Source organism: Dermacentor albipictus, chromosome 10, assembly GCF_038994185.2.
Source record: "Dermacentor albipictus isolate Rhodes 1998 colony chromosome 10, USDA_Dalb.pri_finalv2, whole genome shotgun sequence".
Classification (NCBI taxonomy): Eukaryota; Metazoa; Arthropoda; class Arachnida; order Ixodida; family Ixodidae; genus Dermacentor; species Dermacentor albipictus.
Window position 1 is genome coordinate 49047866 of NC_091830.1, and position 19591 is coordinate 49067456.

The window sequence follows — 19591 nt, forward strand, 5'->3', positions numbered from 1 at the left end:
GACGCTTCATGCAGTGTACAAACCGTTTGTTCATCACCTATCTCTGCTGCAAAGAGGCTACGTCTTTTAAAAGACACGTCACTCGTCACTATTCACGTGTGCACCGCTACTACTAGCATAGTTTATATTCCTAAATATTTTTTCAATACCGCGACAAAAAGGGAGCCGATGCAGTTACCAGCAGAATGTTTTCCTAAAACACCTGCCAACGGTTTGCCTTTTTAAATCTTATTTACTACTAGAGTGTTGCACACTAAGTATGCAGCATGTGTAGGCTCCAGGAAACGTTTATATTTTAGAACATTGCCAAAATATTATTCTACATGAGATTTGTTTCATTCGTATTTTTGTGCTCTGAACTTCTAAAGCATTCCGAATGAATGGTTAGAAAATATTTATCCACAGTTTCTTCTTCGGTGACCACGTTGCTTTGCTGTTAGCATGGCTGATAGCAGAGACAAGCCGAAATAAGCCAAAGAGGAAGCCCTCTACATCACTGGCCCGATTTTTCAGAGAGGCTACAACATTTTATGATCCTCGTGGGACCACCGTGATTTTACGATTAGGCCAATTACGAACAAGGCAAATTCTGAAACCGTTATAGGGTGTCTAGGCACGTTATGTATGAAAAATGACAGCTTTGAAAAACGTTGGAACCATTAAATTTGTACGCAGAATAGCTTACTATTACTAGAAAGACAGGGCACTCCAAGAGGCGTACAACAACTGAATAAAGAAAGCATGCTAACTTGCAGCAAAGCCGCGTGAATTAGGCATTACAACTAATTATGCAGCCATAGAAATTAGTTGCTGGCTGCAGTGGCTTTGCCCGCAATTACAGCAAGCATGCCTACCAATTTCATCTTTGCGCCGACTGGACGGAACTGGATAAGCTCATGTATATTATAAAGCACCAACAGAAATTCAAATTCTCAAATTTTACGTGTGCCAAAAAGCTTGGTTTGACTAAAATGCACAAGAAAGCTCCGAACGCTGAAAGCTTCCCGGAAACTGCGCTGTTTTTTTTTCTCACAAATATGACTTACCATGCTAGCAAGGACCTGCTCGCTTCGTATTTCGACTTAACATTCCTCTGGCCATACTTTCTGTGAGACACGCCTGACCCCACAGTTCTTATCAAAATTCTAAGTGTTTCCAAAATGCCATCACCCGAAATCCTATGCTTTGCGCGAGATATGCAAGACTAAGACTAGCTGCTACCTATTTAACAAAAACGACAACTAACGGGACAAGGATGAGATGAATGCAGCGCTGACTAACAACCGTTGCACCCTTTACTTTCTTATCTGGCTGGTGCAGTGTGGTGCACAACGTGCGCAGCGTGCACTGTTTTTTTTACCTTGGATCAATGCGCAATAATGTACATACAATGTAAAGTTAAAGGGCCCCACTTCTTGACAGTTAAGGCCTTCCCAGTTTGGAGGTTCGGGTAAACTTGCAACAGCCTCCAGTGACCAACCTCAAAAATTGTTTTCGAAGCTACTGACATCACCTGCTCCCGGGAGCAGACGATGAATGTGCGTGGTTGCCAGCTTCCCCGATTGGCTCATAGGGCTCGCACGATTTGTGTGCATAAATAAGAGCACTAATTTTCTGGTTGATTCAATCGTGACCAAATGTCTCCGCCAGTGCCCGCACAATTCTAGGTATTTCAATATTGTCACTTCAACCATGAGTTTGACCACGGCAGAATAATTCAAATCGACATGGTGGTGCTAATTAGGGCAGAGATAAGACATACCTGTCAGTCCTTATAAATGCCCGTTTTACAACTGCTCTTGGAAGAGGTTTGCGGAAGCAATTGTAGGTTCTACACTTCTCAAAAAAGAATGTCTCGCGAAATTGCCTGCACGCCAGAGTAGGCCACGAAGCCGGAGGGCTGGATGGCATTTCCTCCACCACGCAGATCATTAACAGAACACTTAAAATCCATAAAATCTGGGCCATACTACATATCGGGGGGATGGGGGGGGGGCGGGAAGGAGCGTGATGCATTGTAATTGGCTAAATACTGCGAAAACTATGCAACAGCTATTATGCTTATAGCAGTACTCATTTCACGGAGGAGTACAAATAAACGAGTGGAAATATTTTTTATTATAGCATATTATCATTGGGGACGACTACAAAATTAACCTAATGGAACTTCCATGCTGCAGAAAAGCTGTGCGTGCTATTGAAAATCTGTTACTTCGCGAAAGTATGAAAAGTTCAGTTCATTTTTAAAACACAGCTGCTTCGCATTTCACATACATATTGTTACGGGGAATTTGGACAGGACCGTGCCCGCAAGAGGGAGACGAAGAGGAAGTGGTAGACTGTATCCTGGAGCTGTGACCTTTGTACCAGCCTGCGCAATTAATAATAATAATAATAATAATAATAATAATAACAACAACAACACTTATTTTGAACAGCGGCCTAATCTATATGACAAGTGTCTAAGCTATGGTGCAGTGTAGTGCTGTGATAAACAGGTGGAAACAAATCTCCCACCTAAAGTTATGTAGAATACTGCCTCACATTATCGCCAAGCTGAATAGTAACCCCATTTTGTTTGGACATTTCTGAAAAATTTGTTTCAAGTGATGCAGTCCTCACTACTCAGTGCTTGTGTGAACGTAGCGAAAACTGAATGCGAATTACCTGTTTTGAAAACTGGCGGGTAATCATCGCTCCGAGTTTGGCAGCCACACTTCTCTACAAGAACATACATTCAGTAATAGGGGATGATCACAAGAAAGAGCAACAAACCTTTCGGTTTTACTGTCAGCTTCGCTGTGGTGCTCTACGTTGCACCTTCTGGCACGTTGTCAAGGGACCCAACAGGGATCCTGTGGAAATATATATATATTTTTGTCAGAACCTAACACTTGACTATCCCCGTATTTTACTGTAAAACACATCAGAATATCGGGGACAAAGAAAGTTCGATTGTAGGCAAATGCATCACCACCTTCTACGTTGTCGGGACGTTCACGCAGCTAGTCACTAAAGACCTAATATGAGATATAAATTCAACATCTAATTTGAAATAAATCAAAGAACCTCGAAGTTGTAATATTGGAAATCATTGATACATTGTAACTAAGATACACTGACTATTTCTCCTTTGTCTTAAGTCGGGTGGGACGCCACACCGACCATGCAGCTCAAAATTGCAACTTACGCAAGATGTTGGCCCACTCGCACACTACAACAGGCAACATGCAGCGTTGCCACCATACTTGACACTCATCCTCGCGTAATTCCGCACCCTCCAGTGGTGTGAACGCACAAACCTTATGTCCTTTTATGTTTACCACCAAGAAACCCAAGCTAGTGCAGACACTGAAACGTCGAAAGCTATTCTATAACATTTCCGCACAAAACCAGTTTGTGGCTAGGTCTCACAGTACGATGTGCCTAACTTTCTCGTCTTTTACCTTGAATGATTTAGGAGCACAAGCCGGCCTGAACTTCTATGATCACCTCGTTTGTTTTTTTAATTCGAAGGATGGAACTAGCATTAGGCACAAACCACGTTTTCGTATAAGGACAGGTATGTAAGGACACGCAAGGTCTAGGCTTGCTACACTGAATGCAACCCAGGAACTTTACAATGGAACCTTTACGTAGGCAAACAATGAGAATTGTTCAGCCTTGTGTCCATCACCAATCTCGCTCGGTACTGCGGTGACCAACCAAAGAGGAACCCACATCAACCTTACGAACGAGGAAGCGGAGGCTAGTGACGCAAGCTCCTCCACTGCTCGCCGCCGACAACCGCCTCCGCCGCCGCCCCGAATGTGACGTCATCGCGCAGAACGCACGCAGCCTCTTTTCTGCGCAACGCCACCTGGTGCTTAAGACTGCACACGCGTGGGACTTGCGCTCATTTTTTACACGAGTGACGTGGCGCCACCGCCTCCGCAGCGTCACGTGCTCCACCCAATGACGTTTACGCTATCCACCCAATGACGTTTACGCTAGCCAGTGAAATGACTTCTCGGCACACCCGTTAGTAAGCCAGAACCGAGGAGCAGCAGTGGCTTCAGGTAATCGTGCTCGCCTCGCACCCCGGAGGTCCGGGTTCGATTCCCTCACGAGCCAATATAATACCATATGTCATGTACTATGATAGGCTAATTAGTATTGTTGAATTTGTTTTTCTGAGAAGTACGCAATGAATGGTTCGATGCTCACACGCAAGGTATTTTTTGACGTGCACATGCATACACTTGAATGGCGTGGTAACGAAACGGGATTTAACGAAATGATGGTTATAACGAGGCAAATAATTTAAGTTACTAAAGAGGTAAAATTACGTTTTATTTAAGTCAGTTTTTCTTCCAACAAATCAAACAAATTACAACCAGGGCGGCAGTACTCTCGCCTCGAGTACACCGTTAAGTAACACTGGTCTTTCAGTGCCCCGAGTTGCCGTACCTGTACCGTAGCCGAGGTTCAGCAGCAGCTTACCTCTATCGCACTTCTCCAACTGCCCCGAAAGCTGGTTTGGCCTCCGCGATAGCATCGGCGCCGATGCATTCTCACAGCAGTTGTCTATTGATCCCCTCCTTTTTACACGTGTCAACTTCTGGCTGTTAAGTCAATGCTTTGGCGCCAATCTCACAATCGTTGTGCGTGAGCTGGTCATGCCAAGCTGGCGTATGTCAATGCTTGGCGCCGATCCCACAATTATTGTGCGTGAGCTCGTTATGCCAAGCTGGCGTAAGTCAATGTTTGGCGCCGATCCCACAATTATTGCGCGTGAGCTGGTCATGCCAAGCTGGCCTAAGTCAATGCTTGGCGCCAATCCCACTATCATTGTGCGTGAGCTGGTCATGCCAAGTTGCCGCGGGCAAGTTAACTGGAACCCTCATTCACACAGTGGTGGCTAGGGGCACGTTAGTGCTTCGGGTCAGTTGCGTAGCCGGAGCTGCTAGAACACGTCGGAATGTGTTCGCGTCGCAGCGTGGTACCTCTTTCCTCTGTGACCACGACCCCATTTCCCCTGTTTTACAACAGAGGCCAAATGAACGCAGTGGAACACAAGGCAGCCATCGTAAAGCGGTTGCGTCAAATGCGTATAGACATAAAATTTCATCGAAATTCGCGCGCGTGGCAGTTAGAACCCAGTTTGCTGTCGTGCACCTACTTGGGCATAATGCAGTAAAGTGCAATAATTGAAGAAACAAAGTAATGAATATGACCAAGTAATTAAAGAGCAGAAACTGTACGCATAAAGTGGACGCACAAACCTACCACAGTGGGCAGAGGTCAAAAATTAAATTATGGGGTTTTACGTTCCAAAACCACTTTCTGATTATGAGGCATGCCGTAGTGGACGGACTCGGGAAATTTCGACGACCTGTGGTTCTCTGGTGTGCACCTAAATCTAAGTACATGGGTGTTTTCGCATTTCGCCCCCATCGAAATGCGGCAGCCGTAGCCGGGATTCGATCCCGCGAGCTCGTGCTCAGTGGCCGAACACCATAGCCACTGAGCAACCGTGGCGGGTCGGGTAGATAAAAGTGAGGTTCCCGGAAAGGCTATTTCAGTGTGTCACTACATTGCGAAAAAAAATAGCGAAGTGTTGTATTGCGAACGAGTGGGCCATCAACCTGTGAATGTGTACCAGGTGTGATGAAATATGTGAATAGCAGATGTGTTTGATTCTATGCCTAAATGAAATCTCTACAAATTAAAAAACTGGCACCTTGGATGGAAAGTCGAAGGCAACAAGGGACATCTATGTCATTTGCCAATACCTGTGCTACGTTTCAGACAAATAGTAAATTCGCCTGTTTCCTCAGAAGAGAATTACAATTTCACGTATGCTCGAAATGTACGGTCACCGTCATGCCCGTGGCAATGATTTAAGATTTTAAGATAATTTACTCTAACATTCGTTCTATGTGCCACTTGTGCAAGGCTTGAGTGATAAATGAACTAAACGTAGAGAACACTGCTTTGCGCATGTGTGCTTTCAGCCTATTGCATGTGTTGCTATTCAAGGCATCCCTGTATATTGAGGACATACATCCATGTATCACTGCGGTGGGTGTGATGCGGCGGATCTCGTAACCAATGCCTATCATAGCGGTCACTCGGATTGTGTCTTCGAGACCAAGAGAAGGAATCTTCTAAGTTACGAACCAATCGAAAATCTTTGTGAAGTTACGTCTGGGACGTTTTAAATGGGAGACACATTTTTCAAGTCTTGTTCCTACTATTGACTCCTTGGAACTAATGAAGCAAGAGGTTATACATGCTTTGCCCAAATTACACTACGCCTTAATGAATAAAACGTCTTCCTGGTCATCACTGCATATAATTATCAATAACCTAGAAACCATACATGCTTGAGATTGAGAGCCTTCTGGTAACTTGGCCGTTTAAAACGTACACATAATTTTTTAGCATTCTGCGCGAGTGAGAATCTCACATTAGTTTAGGGTTATCCTTCCGTCCATTTGTTCCAACAAAATTTGTGGCAACGCTATCATGTACCGCCAAAATAAACAGTTTTATCTCATATTTGCAGGCCAGACAGAGAAAGGTTGGGATGATGCGCATCTTTTGTTGTACGGAAGCGCAGATAGAGCAAACACAGACAATCTGGTACTGACCCATTCGCCATATCGTAACTTCTGTTACAGAAGAAATAGGAGGCCCTGCAGCTACACGCTTACCCCACTGTCCGTCCAATGGATTCTTTTGTCGAGAACATTCCCTCGGTGATGCGATGGAGTCGCCATTGTCGCCCTGTTGCGCACGTTGTGAAGCGGCCCAGAAAAGGTGCTGCAGAAATGCAGTCACGTAAATGAAAACACACCGACAAGATCACGGTGAACAATATACCTGCGATTAGCACAGGCAATGGAAGGCAAGTTACCCGTTACACAGCCATTTTGTAGTATAGCCAAGTTCCTTGAAGCACAGTCGACCTTTCGCCGTACGGTCGAAAACCCCCTCCCCGTATTTTTACGTCTGCTAACTTCTGACTGTTAAGTCAATGTTGGGTAAATCTCACAATCGTGGAACTACTATCGAACTTAGAAATGAATGTTCATACGTCTAAACTAAAAAATAATATGTATGGCTAGCATTTTTTTTATTTCATAGAAAAGATTTACTCATCATTCCTGATCGATTAGGCTGTCTTTTCTACGGCACAAGACGCTCTGTGGCAAGTTTTGTGACGCATCAATTATAACCTTCTGCAACCTGTCGGCTATCTGGCAAACTAACAGAGTGGCAGAAAAACCCAATAGGCGACGATATCTAGTGCACTATGCCATCTTACTACCGCACCCTCCGAAAGCCATCCCTCCCTGCATGTTCTGCAAGCTGTGCCTTGGCCGAAATTTATAGGACGACACTAACAGTGGGGCACACTTAACTCACGGATTACGGAGGGGCGATTCTTACGCGCATCATGGGCCACCTAACAGCAGCAGGGAAGCACTTATGCTCCCTGCCTGATCAGTGATTATCGAGCACTGAAAGGCACGCTGAAATCCAAGCTTTTAAACACTTTACGACTTGGTAAGCTGCTACTTGCACGCACGTGAAATGAGCTAAAAGCACTGATGCCTGTAGAAGCAAGACAAGTACCAGCTTTTCCCATTCTTCGGAAGGGCGCGGCAGGCTTTTGTCAGTCTTGTGACTGCGGGCGCTGCCTTTTGCTGCTTCGGAGACGGAAATCGAGCTTTTGGTTCTCATCAGAGCGCAAGAATTGCCTGTTTTTTATCGTGGTGGAGGCCAACAAATGACTTGGCGACGTCCTCTTTCTCGAGGTCCAAATAATGCTCAAGGTTTTCATACGAGTATTACCGAGATAGTGAGAGCTCCTGCTTGCGCAAAACAGATTTAAACATACGAGGCTCAGACAATCGGGTGAATCACTCATGTTGTGCCACAGTACAGTGCCCAATTACATTAGCAGAAGAGCGCACGTACAAAGGAATCCACGCAGGCAGATCACTTATAAGAGCCCGATGTCAGCAACATGAATTGTGAGAGCACGTAGGTACTTTGCAAAGGCGCAGCGCCGTAATGAATTGCACATTGTCAGAAATATTGATCTAATTGCTGACACTTCTCTCTCATACCAAACATCCACCTTGACATCTACCAAAGCTTCACGTGGCGATGAGTCGCGAATGCATCAGAAATATGCACCTGGCGCGCAGAAAGTGATGTGTGAAAGACATTTCGTACCATCCTCGGTCCATCTGCTGCACAAAATTGTAAAGCGTCCACTTGGCTGTCACTGCGACACGGAATTGCCGGTAGACGGTATAAAATCATCTATGGCTTTCACGTGGTTGGGCGCATTTCACCACACTACGGTCGCGCCGTGGTTGTAAAAAAAAACGAACTGAAGTCACACAAATTGCCTCCTTCGGGAACTAGCGGGACAGTGGCGTTCGGAATTTTGATGGCTTCAATCCCCTCCTTTTTTCGCAAGAGCAGCCACCCTTACTCAATATGACAGCAACAAAAATTGGAGGACGCTTAAGCTTCGCCTTCAAGAGTGGGACGCGACAGCGTTCCCGTCGACCCGCCAAGGGGTATAAGACAATGCGCTACGGCACAGCAATCACTTACGATGCGCCCCGCATCGGACTTAGCGCCCACCTATCACGCGGTGAGCGTCGAGCAACGCAGCGTTCGGCGCGGCAACGAAACGTGCGCCTGAGCGAACGAAACGAACCAAAGAACTCGGTGTCTCGGAGGGGAAACGATCTACGCCAGCCAAACGTCGTGATCGGCACGGGCAGAGAGATAGATAGTAATCTAAACCGGGAGCACGGCGAAGCGTCGTCAGGGGAGAGGGAGTCCCGCGACGCGCCTGGCAGCGGTCCCAATGCGCGCGCGGCGCTCCTCCTGTCGGGGCAGCGCCGTACATTGAGAGGAGGGGGTCTTCTGTGTTTGCCGCAAGATGGCTCTGCGTGTGCGGAAAGCGCAGAAGAAATGCAGCGGAAACGCACTTCGCAACTCGTGTAATTGTGACTTCTGTACGTTACATGTTCATAATTACCGATATACACCGCAGTATAACTTTCCACGGCTCGTTTCGAAGGCAACACCGCATTCACTAGAGGCGCGTTTGCACCGCTTGGAAGCATCGAACTCGTGGCTGAGTGGTAGCGTCTCCGTCTCACACTCCGGAGACCCGGGTTCGATTCCCACCGGGCCAATCTTGGAAGTTGCTTTTTATTTATGAAGCGCCTGCCGTGATTTATCGCTCACGGTCAACGCCGCCGACGCCGACACCCGACGCCGACACCGACGACACCGGCTTTTCTGCGACACGAGCTCCTTAACGCTATCGCGTTAATAAGGGCCCCGCAGAGTGAAAGCTCACCGCAAGTATCAATGCAACGAACCTCTCCTAGAACGTTCACTGCGCATTGGTGTCGGCGTCACCGTCGTTACAGCGCAGACGCTCGTGCACGTTGTAGAGCGGCCCAACAAGGATCCTGTGGAGAGAAATGTTATCAACAGCCAGCACCGCCACTATCGGACACCGCTAAGGAAGTCGGTAAACTTGCTCAGAATACATTCGTACTAGTTAACAGCTCTCGAGAGGCCACCTGCACATCTTTGATTTTTCTATAACGCTGCTGCCACAGTATAACGTCTACAGACGAACATTTTAAAAAGAAATCACAATCGCACGAAAATATATATCCAATATTTATATACATGTGCCTGAAGTATGAAGCCACGTTTCTATTAACATGCATCTTTTAACTAACTAGAAGGCAGAATAGGCATCTACGATCAGGCGCAAATACGAAGAATTTAATCATCTTGTCAGGGTCGACGAAACCGAACAAAGTGGGATACGAAACCGCTAACCTACCCCAAATTCAACAGACATTACCTTCATCCATGGGACATCACCCCATGGTGGTAGACCCCATTTCAAATAATATTTGACCAGAATATAGCCCAAGAGGCAGGTCAAAAACGATAAATTATAAAGCAGACTCGCGATAAAAACCTACTATACAGAGGCCCGTCAGCTATCGAGCTAAAGACGCGCAATTGCTGGTGATAATGCTAGTCTAACGACAGCCACGTGATAACAATCCGAACTAAGGTACTCGTAGAAATTTTCAGAATGATGCCGTGCCTTTATGCGTACGCATGAAGCTCCACATGTACAGTCACGTGCAATATGACCTGCCATGCGCAGCTACAACCCCGAACTTCAGGAAGCTATCCTGAGGTGGGCTGAGGTGGTAGAGGAGGCCTACCGCGAGTAGGATAACCTCCCTCGCCTTCTTCCCGCACTTCCTTTCCCTTTAGGATGGGATAAATAAAGTTGTCTCTCTCTCTCTCTCTCTCTCCAGACCTAAACACAGCCTCAATTAGCGGTATCTACTAAACCCCCCTGGAGCCCCTTCGACGAACAAGGGTGTTGCAAATCACATTGCACGCGACTGCGCATGTCTGCTCCCCGCATTATATGAACGTCTAGGTCATACGATTCTAGGTCATTAAGGAGCGTGGGAAAATTTTAGCAGCACACCAGCTCTCGCACACAGGGAATCCGAGGCCTCCGATCCTTTGCCCGGCCTAAGACAACCCGAGAAAAGAGCGAAAGGCAGCGAAATCTAAGGCTGTGTATTTTGAAGTTTTGCGGGAAAGGCATCAGCACTTCTCAACACACGATTCTACACCCTTTTGTTAAGGGACACCTCATTCATTCAAAAAGCGCAAACACATGCATTACTCCCACCACACTACGTGTTAAATTAACAGGAACCCAGGCTGCCCCATTTGTATCCCCATGTATCTATGTGGCCTATCCATAAAATAAACCGACCTTGTGTGAGATCGCCGCGAACTCCACCTTAAAAAAAAACGCTGCTTTCAAAATGACGACCCAACGAAAGTCCCCGCAGCTGGGATTAGTAGACCACTACCCGATGGAGTATGGCCACTTCTGACCATGCGTCTAATGAGCCATGCTGCCAGCTGGTGACCACAACCATAATGTACTAATAGCATCAATTTGGCACGATCACAGGCTTATAAGGCTGTGCGAATATTCGAGAACTTGGAATAACGAAATCGACTACTGCTCTATAAGATGCGGTCGTAGAATATAAATGTCACGACTGAACATCAGAAAGTGAAATTGTGTCACATGAAACGAAAAACGCTTCATGTAATCTGTCACGACATGTCTCAGCCATTTTACCACCAAATGAGTGCATTGACACGCTTATAGAATCATCAGGCACAGCCTCAGAGCTTTGCATCAAAACACTAAATCCTACAGCTCAAACGCAATGATGAAAAAACCATACGCGGTTTCACTGTAGATATTTCGAAGAAATTGCTGAATATATATTTTTTTTAAATATGGGGTTTTACGTGCCAAAACCACCTGATTATTAGGCACGCCGTAGTGGAGGACAGCGGAAATTTCGACCACCTGGGGTTCTTTAACGTGCACCTAAATCTAAGTACACGGGTGTCTTCGCACTTCGCCCCCATCAAAATGCGGTAGCCGTGGCCGGGATTCGATCCCGCGACCTCGTGCTCAGCTGCCCAACACCATAGCCAGTGAGCGACAACGGCGGCTTAAATCGCTGCACATTAAAACATGCACTAGAAAACGTGTGTAAGCTACTGTGCCCGCACTGCTTACGTAGGTTTGCCAGTGCCGCAGGCTAAGTGTGCAATTGAGTTACATGAACGCCACGTAGCAGTGAAATCCCGACCCTCCTCACCGAGGAGTCCGAGCATGGCGCAGTTCGCAGACGGCCAACAGCGCTGTCATGGAGACGACCCAGACGTGGCTGAGCACACTTTCCTGTAGATGTCATGAGAAACAAGTAGCACTCAATGAAGCACTGAATGCCGTTGGTACTGTAGAGTACTCTACCATTAAAAATGTGCTTCGAGTTTGCGATATCCTAGGTGATGTACACATTAAGTTACCAGCGCGTTGATTACTTTTCATGTTCTTTTAGAACGTTACCCGTTTCGCCCGACTTATTTCCACGCCAGGGATGTAGTGGTTTCGGGCACCTACATTTTGCGTGCAAAAAAATTTAGCTTCTTAATTGTGGTGGATTTACGACCTACCTCAATGACGTGGACGTCTCGTTTAATTTATGTCGAACGCAAATGCCAATCGACTTTATTGAAAACTTACTGCACACTTAATTCACTGGCAACGCTACTGAGGGTGTAGCAATTCACGGGAACGGTATTGTGGAGCATTTCTGCACCTTCTTTTTAAAAACTCAACAGTGCTTTTATGAAACAAACTGAATTCAACCTAAATAGCAGATTGTAGGGCTAATTCATTTCAAGCAACTTAAGACGACTGCCGAAGCTATGGCATGGTCACAAATTTGCGTATGGAATTTCACCTGTGCCGCAAAAAATCTGCAGCCCGTTTCACAATATCTCAGAACACAGTCAGTGGCCACACATTTCTATGTATTTCAAGAACGTCATTTCAATTATGGATTTTACGATAGAATTCGCTAGAAATTTATAGATTGCTTTTCGTAGTGCTAGTGAACCACGAATACATCGTTAGCTTCTCACTGTCACTGATGACAATGACTTGTACTGCTCCTGGAAGTGGTTTATGTACTTAATTGTAACTTGCACCTCTTTACAATGCACACAAAACTTTCTGCGAAATGGATAAGAACACATAACCAGAGTGGTGGGCGGCATTCTGCAGCAACCAGCCTAGGTAACAAAATCCTGTTCGAACTTACAAAATCTGGTGCAGATTACATTCAACGGGTGCGTTGGAATGGGGTTAATACTTTTGACAAAAAGCAACACACCTTTCCACTACTGTGAGCTGCTCATGGGGTGCTGCACCTTCGCCACCCTTTACGGCACGTTGTGGAACGACTCACTGTAGGAATAGATTCAAAGAAATTTTATCACCGTCTTCTGCTTCATGACAAAAAAAAAACTTTTGACCGCAAACATGTGTCACTAGTTTGTATGCGCTTGGAACACGGACGCGGCTAGTCATAACTTACAAGATCAAAGAGATTTTAGCTAGCAAATGATAGATGTAACTGTAACGCACAAGGCTTTGTTTACCTCAAACAATAATTTCATAGAAATAATTTTGCAAAGAGCTTTTCGTTTTTGGTGACAGCTTGGGAATTATTTCTCCTTTATTACTGTGCAATACGGAAGGTTGCGATGCTGATGAGGCAGTAACTCAAAGCTGCAGTTTGCGCGAGCTGTAACATGCGACTGCGAGGACGCTGCCTGGCCGACACACACTACACCTATCAAAGACAACTACTCCCGCGCTCTCCTGCGCTCTGAATGCGCAATGCAGCGCCTGTATGTTTTTTTTTACCAGGGCACCCTAGCTTGTGAAGACACCTAAGCGTGGCAGGACACCTTCCACACCTTTTATTGCGATAGCAATTATATGGATGCTCCAAGCGAATTTTTGCGGTCGCAGTCGTCGCCGTCGGTGTGGCGCTTCACATATTACAGCGAAGCTGTGTATGGCTAGCCGATTGGCTGCGCCAATATTGTATTCGTTGCTCTCCGTCATAAGTGAGCGCGTGCGTGCAGCAGTTTCTCTCCGGCCCCCGAAATCGGTAGGCCACGGGTCATACGTACTCCTGAGGAGCAGGCAGCTTTCCATCAGCAACGACGCGAGCAGAACCGCTCGTCTACGCCGTGCCGATGCTGCCTCCCGGGCGCAAGAACAGGCTCATGCAGCAGAGCGCAAGCAGCAGTTGCGTAGCGAGGATCCAGCACCCTACCAAGCCGTCGTTTAATGAACCGTCCGGATTGACCCAGTTATAAACACCGGGGCCGCACGTTTCAGCTTCGCTGGTTAACCCTCTGTACGGAGTACTTGGGCGGTGATATTTTGAAGCATATGTATGATATATGCTTATCCATGCCGTATATGCGGGTTGCATTGCTACACTATTAAATCACTAACATATTCTTACCAGGTCTTACGTCTCTGACAAAATTATTACTCATGATTTTGAGAATGACAGCCCACAAACAAATGTCATGAAACAGAACATACGAAGCGCATGCATTTTTTATATCAAATCTTCTCAAGGCTATCAAATATTAAGAGTACAAAACAATACCGGTGCTCAGACCTGAGGGGGATTTTGTTGGCGTTGCTCTTTACGGGTAGCGTAGTGGCACCTATGCGGTGTCATTAGAGGCGTTACACGGCGTGGAAATCTTTTCAGGGTACCAGAAATTTAGACGTAACCACGATGTCGCGTCCGCTTTAGTAGGACCCGCGTAGAGTTAATTTTTTGGGTGGTTTTACGTGCCAAAACTAATTTCTGATTATGAGTCACGCCATAGTGGGGGCTCCGGAAATTTCGACCACCTGGGGTTCTTTAACGTGCACCTGAATCGAGGTGTTTTCGCATTTCACCCCCCATCGGAATGCGGCCGCCGTGGCCGGGACTCGATCCCGCGACCTCGTGCTCATCAGCCCAACACCATAGCCACTGAGCAACCATGGCGGGTCCGCGTATAGTTAGAACACCGTCCTCGAACTATCAAGTTCTGGCAGACTTCTACGACTACTTGTGTTTTGGGAGCATACGCCAGCCTCAACATCCTTGGTATGTAGCACATGCCACACTGCACAGTTCATAGGCTGCATCCAATGCAGCCTATGAAGTAAACAGAGCAACAGCAACTTACAAGCAAGAAAACAGTGGCTATCGCTCAGCACTGTGTTCATTGCCATCATCATCATCATCATCAGCCTGGTTACGCCCACTGCAGGGCAAAGGTTTCTCCCATACTTCTCCATCAACCCCGGTCATGTACTAATTGTGGTCATGCCGCCCCTGCAAACTTCGTAATCTCATCCGCCCACCTAACTTTCTGCCACCCCCTGCTACGCTTCCCTTCCCTTGGGATCCATTCCGTAACCCTTAATGACCATCGGTTATCCTCCCTCCTCATTACGTGTCCTGCCCATGCCCATTTCTTTTTCTTGATTTCAACTAAGATGTCATTAACTCGCGTTTGTTCCCTCACCCAATCTGCTCTTTTCTTATTCCTTAACGTTACATCTATCATTCTTTCCATAGCTCGTTTCGTCGTCCTCAATTTGAGTAGAACCCTTTTCGTAAGCCTCCAGGTTTCTGCACCGTGGGTGAGTACTGGTAAAACACAGCTATTATACACTTTCCTCTTGAGGGATAATGGCAACCTGCTGTTCATGATCTGAGAATGCCTGCCAAACGCACCCCAGCCCATTCTTATTCTGATTATTTCCGTCTCATGATCCGGATCTGCCGTCACTACCTGCCCTAAGTAGATGCATTCATAAAGCCCGAAATTTTGGCCAGTAGTGACGATCACCCTCAACATGAAGTACATGAAAGCAAGTAACGCCACCTACCGGTGCAGGCCTAGCGCTCTTCACCCGGCAGCCGACGCAGGGGGCATTCCGGCAGTCCCATAGTGCTGTTCTTCAGCATTGTCATGGTTACGACCCACGTGTATCATGGACACCCCCTCCTGCAACAAGAACCACGTGACGGACAAAAGTTAGTAGCATGCACTTGACATTCATGAGTACAAGTATGCATCAAAGCTCTAAAGGCGCAAGCCTAGCGCTCTTCACCCGGCAGCCGACGCAGGGGGCATTCCGGCAGTCCCATAGTGCTGTTCTTCAGCATTGTCATGGTGACGACCCACGTGTATCATGGACACCCCCTCCTGCAACAAGAGCCACGTGACGGACAAAAGTTAGTAGCATGCACTTGACATTCATGAGCACAAGTATGCATCAAAGCTCTAAAGGCGCAAGGTGCAATGTGAAGTACGCTTCTCGACCAAGAGCAACAAATTAGAATTCCGGTCGATTTCATTTTGTGGCAACGGTAACACATGGATGAACATTAAGCTTGGTGACTAAGCCGGTGATCTCTGTGTTAACAGAAGATAAGCTTATTGGGCTTCGTTAACGGTAGTTTCATCATAGTTATCTATGAAACTCAAAGTGACACCTACCAAAACCTTTTAATTCCGGTTAAGAAAACGCGTTAACGAGAGATCACCCTGACTTCACCTTAGTTTTTTCGTATTTTACCTATCGCATCGAATTGAAGTGTCATCCACCCTAAGCTGTTCATAGAAAGCGGTTTATTTCCGTTTCGATCCTCAAACAAGAATGGTTCGAATTGGTTTGAACCGGATTGTGCTCGTCTTTGTAACCTAGGAATAATTACCGAACAAAAACGCATTTTTGATGTACCAAACTCAATGCTCACGAATGGATTAGTGACATCCCGGCCACACATGTTGAAAACGCCCGGTACAGTGATTTCTACATCAAGCAAGTTTAAGCCACAAATGCTGGCAGTTCGTGGATTAAAAGCTCTCAAGTAGGTGTTACCAGGTCAGATTTCACTAGTGCATACAGTCAAACGTCGACATTCGTCATACTTTTCTCACCGACATATATTTTATTCTGGCCCTCACGTTTCATTGCTTCAGGCTGTTCTAAAATGCGTTTAAGTTAATGATGAAGTGCCTTTTCAGAATTCTGCAGGTTAAAAATTGTTCGCGCAGTTATAAAACTGTTTGCTAACCTGCACCAAACATTCGACAATCTAGGAAGTGCTTAATTTCAGCCATTATATACTTGGCGCCTTTTCAAACTCTAGCCGCCTACGTTTTCAAAATTTTGGGTCTGCTATAAAAAAATACAAATTCATGTTGTTGCTACTATTTACAGAAAAAAAATAAAGATTTCATTTTTGCTTTTTGATTAATAATGTCAAATAAATGATCAGCAATGATCTCTGTAATCCCAGAATATAGAGACAAACTTCTAACGAGGAAATTGTAAAAGTGCTACAAGAAACATCTCCCAAGTGACCATTATTTGTTTTGCATCATGAATAATGCAGCGCCAGCGCGCTGCGTTAAATGGGACATTCGTTCATGCGCCGCATATTTGAGAGCACTGCGATACTAGTACGCACTCGCATGTTCGCGTAGATATTTTTGGTACGTTAAAGCTTTCCTTACGTTCGTATTTTCCCGGAGAGGTTCTCATATAGTGCACTTGAATATGTTTAAACCATGGGTAAAGCTAGCTAAACAGTATGTATAGATCCACCATCGAAGAAACATTTGGCTAATTTCAAATGGTCATAAATGGATTAATAACATCCCGGCGCGACATGTTGAAAACGCCCGGTACAGTTATTTCTACATCAAGCAAGTTCTACCGACAAATGATGGCACTTCATGGATGAAAAGCTCTAAGGCAGGTGGCCAACGTAAACAAAAACTAAGATTTCCTTCCTTTGGTGTTCACTCTGAAATTGTAACACCATAGTTCTAGTTTTGGTTCGAAACTCGGCACTCAACTCACCCAAAAAGGCCCTGACCAAGATTGCACCGAGGCGTCAACACGCAGGAGGGCCTCCACGAACGTCGCATGGCAGGCTCAAGCTGAAAATCAAAACCCAAACGTTTACGTTCACTCAGGGCAACCAGTGAAGCCTAATGCTAGCTATGCATCTTACGCACTTCTGCCAAGTCGAAACAAGACAAGCACCAGCAGTAATATCAGTGCGTGGTTCATAGGACAGAATTGTAAAAAAAGTGAAAATCATGCTGTAATTCATCGATTGTGGCTAAACAAGCGGGTGGCCGTACATGCAAAGCAATAAAAAAATTAATCTCCCGAGTTGCGATGCATAACCGAGGAGGTAGAGCCATCCTCTATTTAAAAAATATAGGTGTTCGCTAAGCACACCATTTTATACTGTAAACAAACTCTAAAATGCCTCTGGATGCTATGCAAATTGTGATGTCATTTTTTTTAATTCTGTGGACTTTATACGCCATGTTTTCTCAGGTAATGTTACGTCAGCATAAGCTTATTTTTTGCCTCTTCCACCAAAATTTACGAACCGCATTAGCCTATCCAATATTGTCCAAGGACGTTGAGCAGACGTAGCATTCAGCGCAGTATCCTCTAAGAATTAGCTACTCTTACATTAGCACACGTTTATTCTATTTGTTCGGTTAAAATTCCTGCCAACAATGTGCATTATCACCGTAATGATAAAGCTGGATGGAGCTCATATAGCTAAATTTCTAGAGTGGAAAAAGGGCTTATCGGTGTGCTTCTCTCGTAGCCTAGGGACACAGGCAGCCAGTTAAACCTATTTACTGTCCCATAACCTCTGTCACGATCAAAAAGGAAGACTCGGCAGTTGAAGGCTTGCCGCGCCGACCACGCAACTATTTCCATTGCCGAGAATATACCTCCCCTTGATGCGGGGATGGGGTGACTGCCTCTCCCGCATGTTGTCTTCAGTGGCCCAGCCTAGGTTCCCTACAAATGCCCACGATGGGCGGCACAGTCCTGGTTAAACAAGTTGGTCACGTTGGACAAGTTAAACATTTTGCAGTCTAGGGAAGTTCTGTGCAGTATAGCGGAATTTCCACAACAGTGTCGTAGGACCCCCCCCCCCCCCCTCTTATTTCCTACTTGTCCATTTCTGGCTGTTGTGTCAAGTTCTCACACATTTTGCACGATTTACCAACACTATTGTTATTTCTTTCGAATGACGAAATGAATGATACCGTAACCCTAATTCGTTCTGTGACTATAGCGAAGCAGTTTCTAACTCGCTGTGGTTGCTCAGCGGCTACGGTGTTGTGCTGCTGAGCGCGTGGTCCGAGTCCCGGCCACGGCGGCCGTATTTCACGGGGGCGAAATGCGGGAACAGCCGTGTACCTAGCTTTAGGTGCACGTTAACGAACCCCAGGTGGCCTAAATTTCCGGAGTCCTCCACTACGGCGTGCCTCATAATCAGAAAGTGGTTTTGGCACGTAAAACCCCGTAGTTTAATTTTCTAATTCAGCATTTTCTAGTTCATAATTTGCTGATAATTTGTCTCTTGTTGGGTCATGCCTCTCGGCATGCAACGCTCCACAGTAAGTGGACGGATGCATTGTATTGTATTGCATTGGGTTTTATGGCGCATAAGCAACTCAGGCTATGGTATAATTATGGTATAATGGTAATTATAACTATGGTATAATGGTATAATTTATTTCAAAAATTGGGTATCCTCAGCGAAGGTCATTGTCCGGACAAGGACTCTGAGGAGTCTAACAAATCAAATGAAGACCTCAGCCTTCTCAGGACTGAGAAAATGGGTGAGGTACATCATAAGATACGTGAAAAAACTGGGTAAGAATTTTTAGAATTAGTAGTTCTGGGATATATAATATTTTGTTTAGGATCGCTGCGTCTTTCAAAAAACTAAAAACAGATGAAGTTCCTACAAGTGGTTTATCTTCTGAAAGTAGACTTGTATGGAAGGGAATGCGTTCATTGTAAAATACAGTAAAATATTATGCAGCAGTTCAAAACAACCTGTCGCCTCTACTGCTAAGCACCAAATTAGCAGTACGCGCAGCTGTCGGCAATGGCCGCTCTGTACTGCTACCATCCCGCCTCCGCGCGTTTACCGATGCGACAAACTGGTGCATTATCTGCACGCTGTGCCCTGAATCGAAGGTAACGTTGCAA

The 19591-nt window shown here is 45.8% G+C and overlaps 2 protein-coding genes across 22 annotated transcripts in view; one reads left to right on the forward strand and one right to left on the reverse strand.

The window, feature by feature from the left end:
* Positions 1 to 19591, forward strand: part of LOC139050713 (uncharacterized) — a 175506-nt gene that overhangs the window by 19745 nt on the left and 136170 nt on the right. The window lies entirely within an intron of this gene.
* LOC139050714 (uncharacterized) overlaps positions 1 to 19591 on the reverse strand; it is a 94714-nt gene that overhangs the window by 14388 nt on the left and 60735 nt on the right. For 15 of the 21 annotated variants that reach the window (XM_070527368.1, XM_070527371.1, XM_070527369.1 and 12 more), the window contains 8 exons: positions 17414 to 17493; positions 15653 to 15747; positions 15428 to 15546; positions 12843 to 12916; positions 11763 to 11845; positions 9402 to 9494; positions 6699 to 6807; positions 2776 to 2855 (listed from right to left, as the gene is read on the reverse strand). In XM_070527368.1, the coding sequence (XP_070383469.1) occupies positions 15732 to 15747; positions 17414 to 17493 (96 nt within the window). In that variant the 3' untranslated portion in view covers positions 2776 to 2855; positions 6699 to 6807; positions 9402 to 9494; ... (2 more) ...; positions 15428 to 15546; positions 15653 to 15731. Of the gene's footprint in view, positions 1 to 2282; positions 2372 to 2775; positions 2856 to 6698; positions 6808 to 9379; positions 9495 to 11762; positions 11846 to 12842; positions 12917 to 15427; positions 15547 to 15652; positions 15748 to 17413; positions 17494 to 19591 lie in introns of those variants that run through there. The other 6 variants (XM_070527377.1, XM_070527365.1, XM_070527366.1 and 3 more) reach the window with 6 other exon arrangements.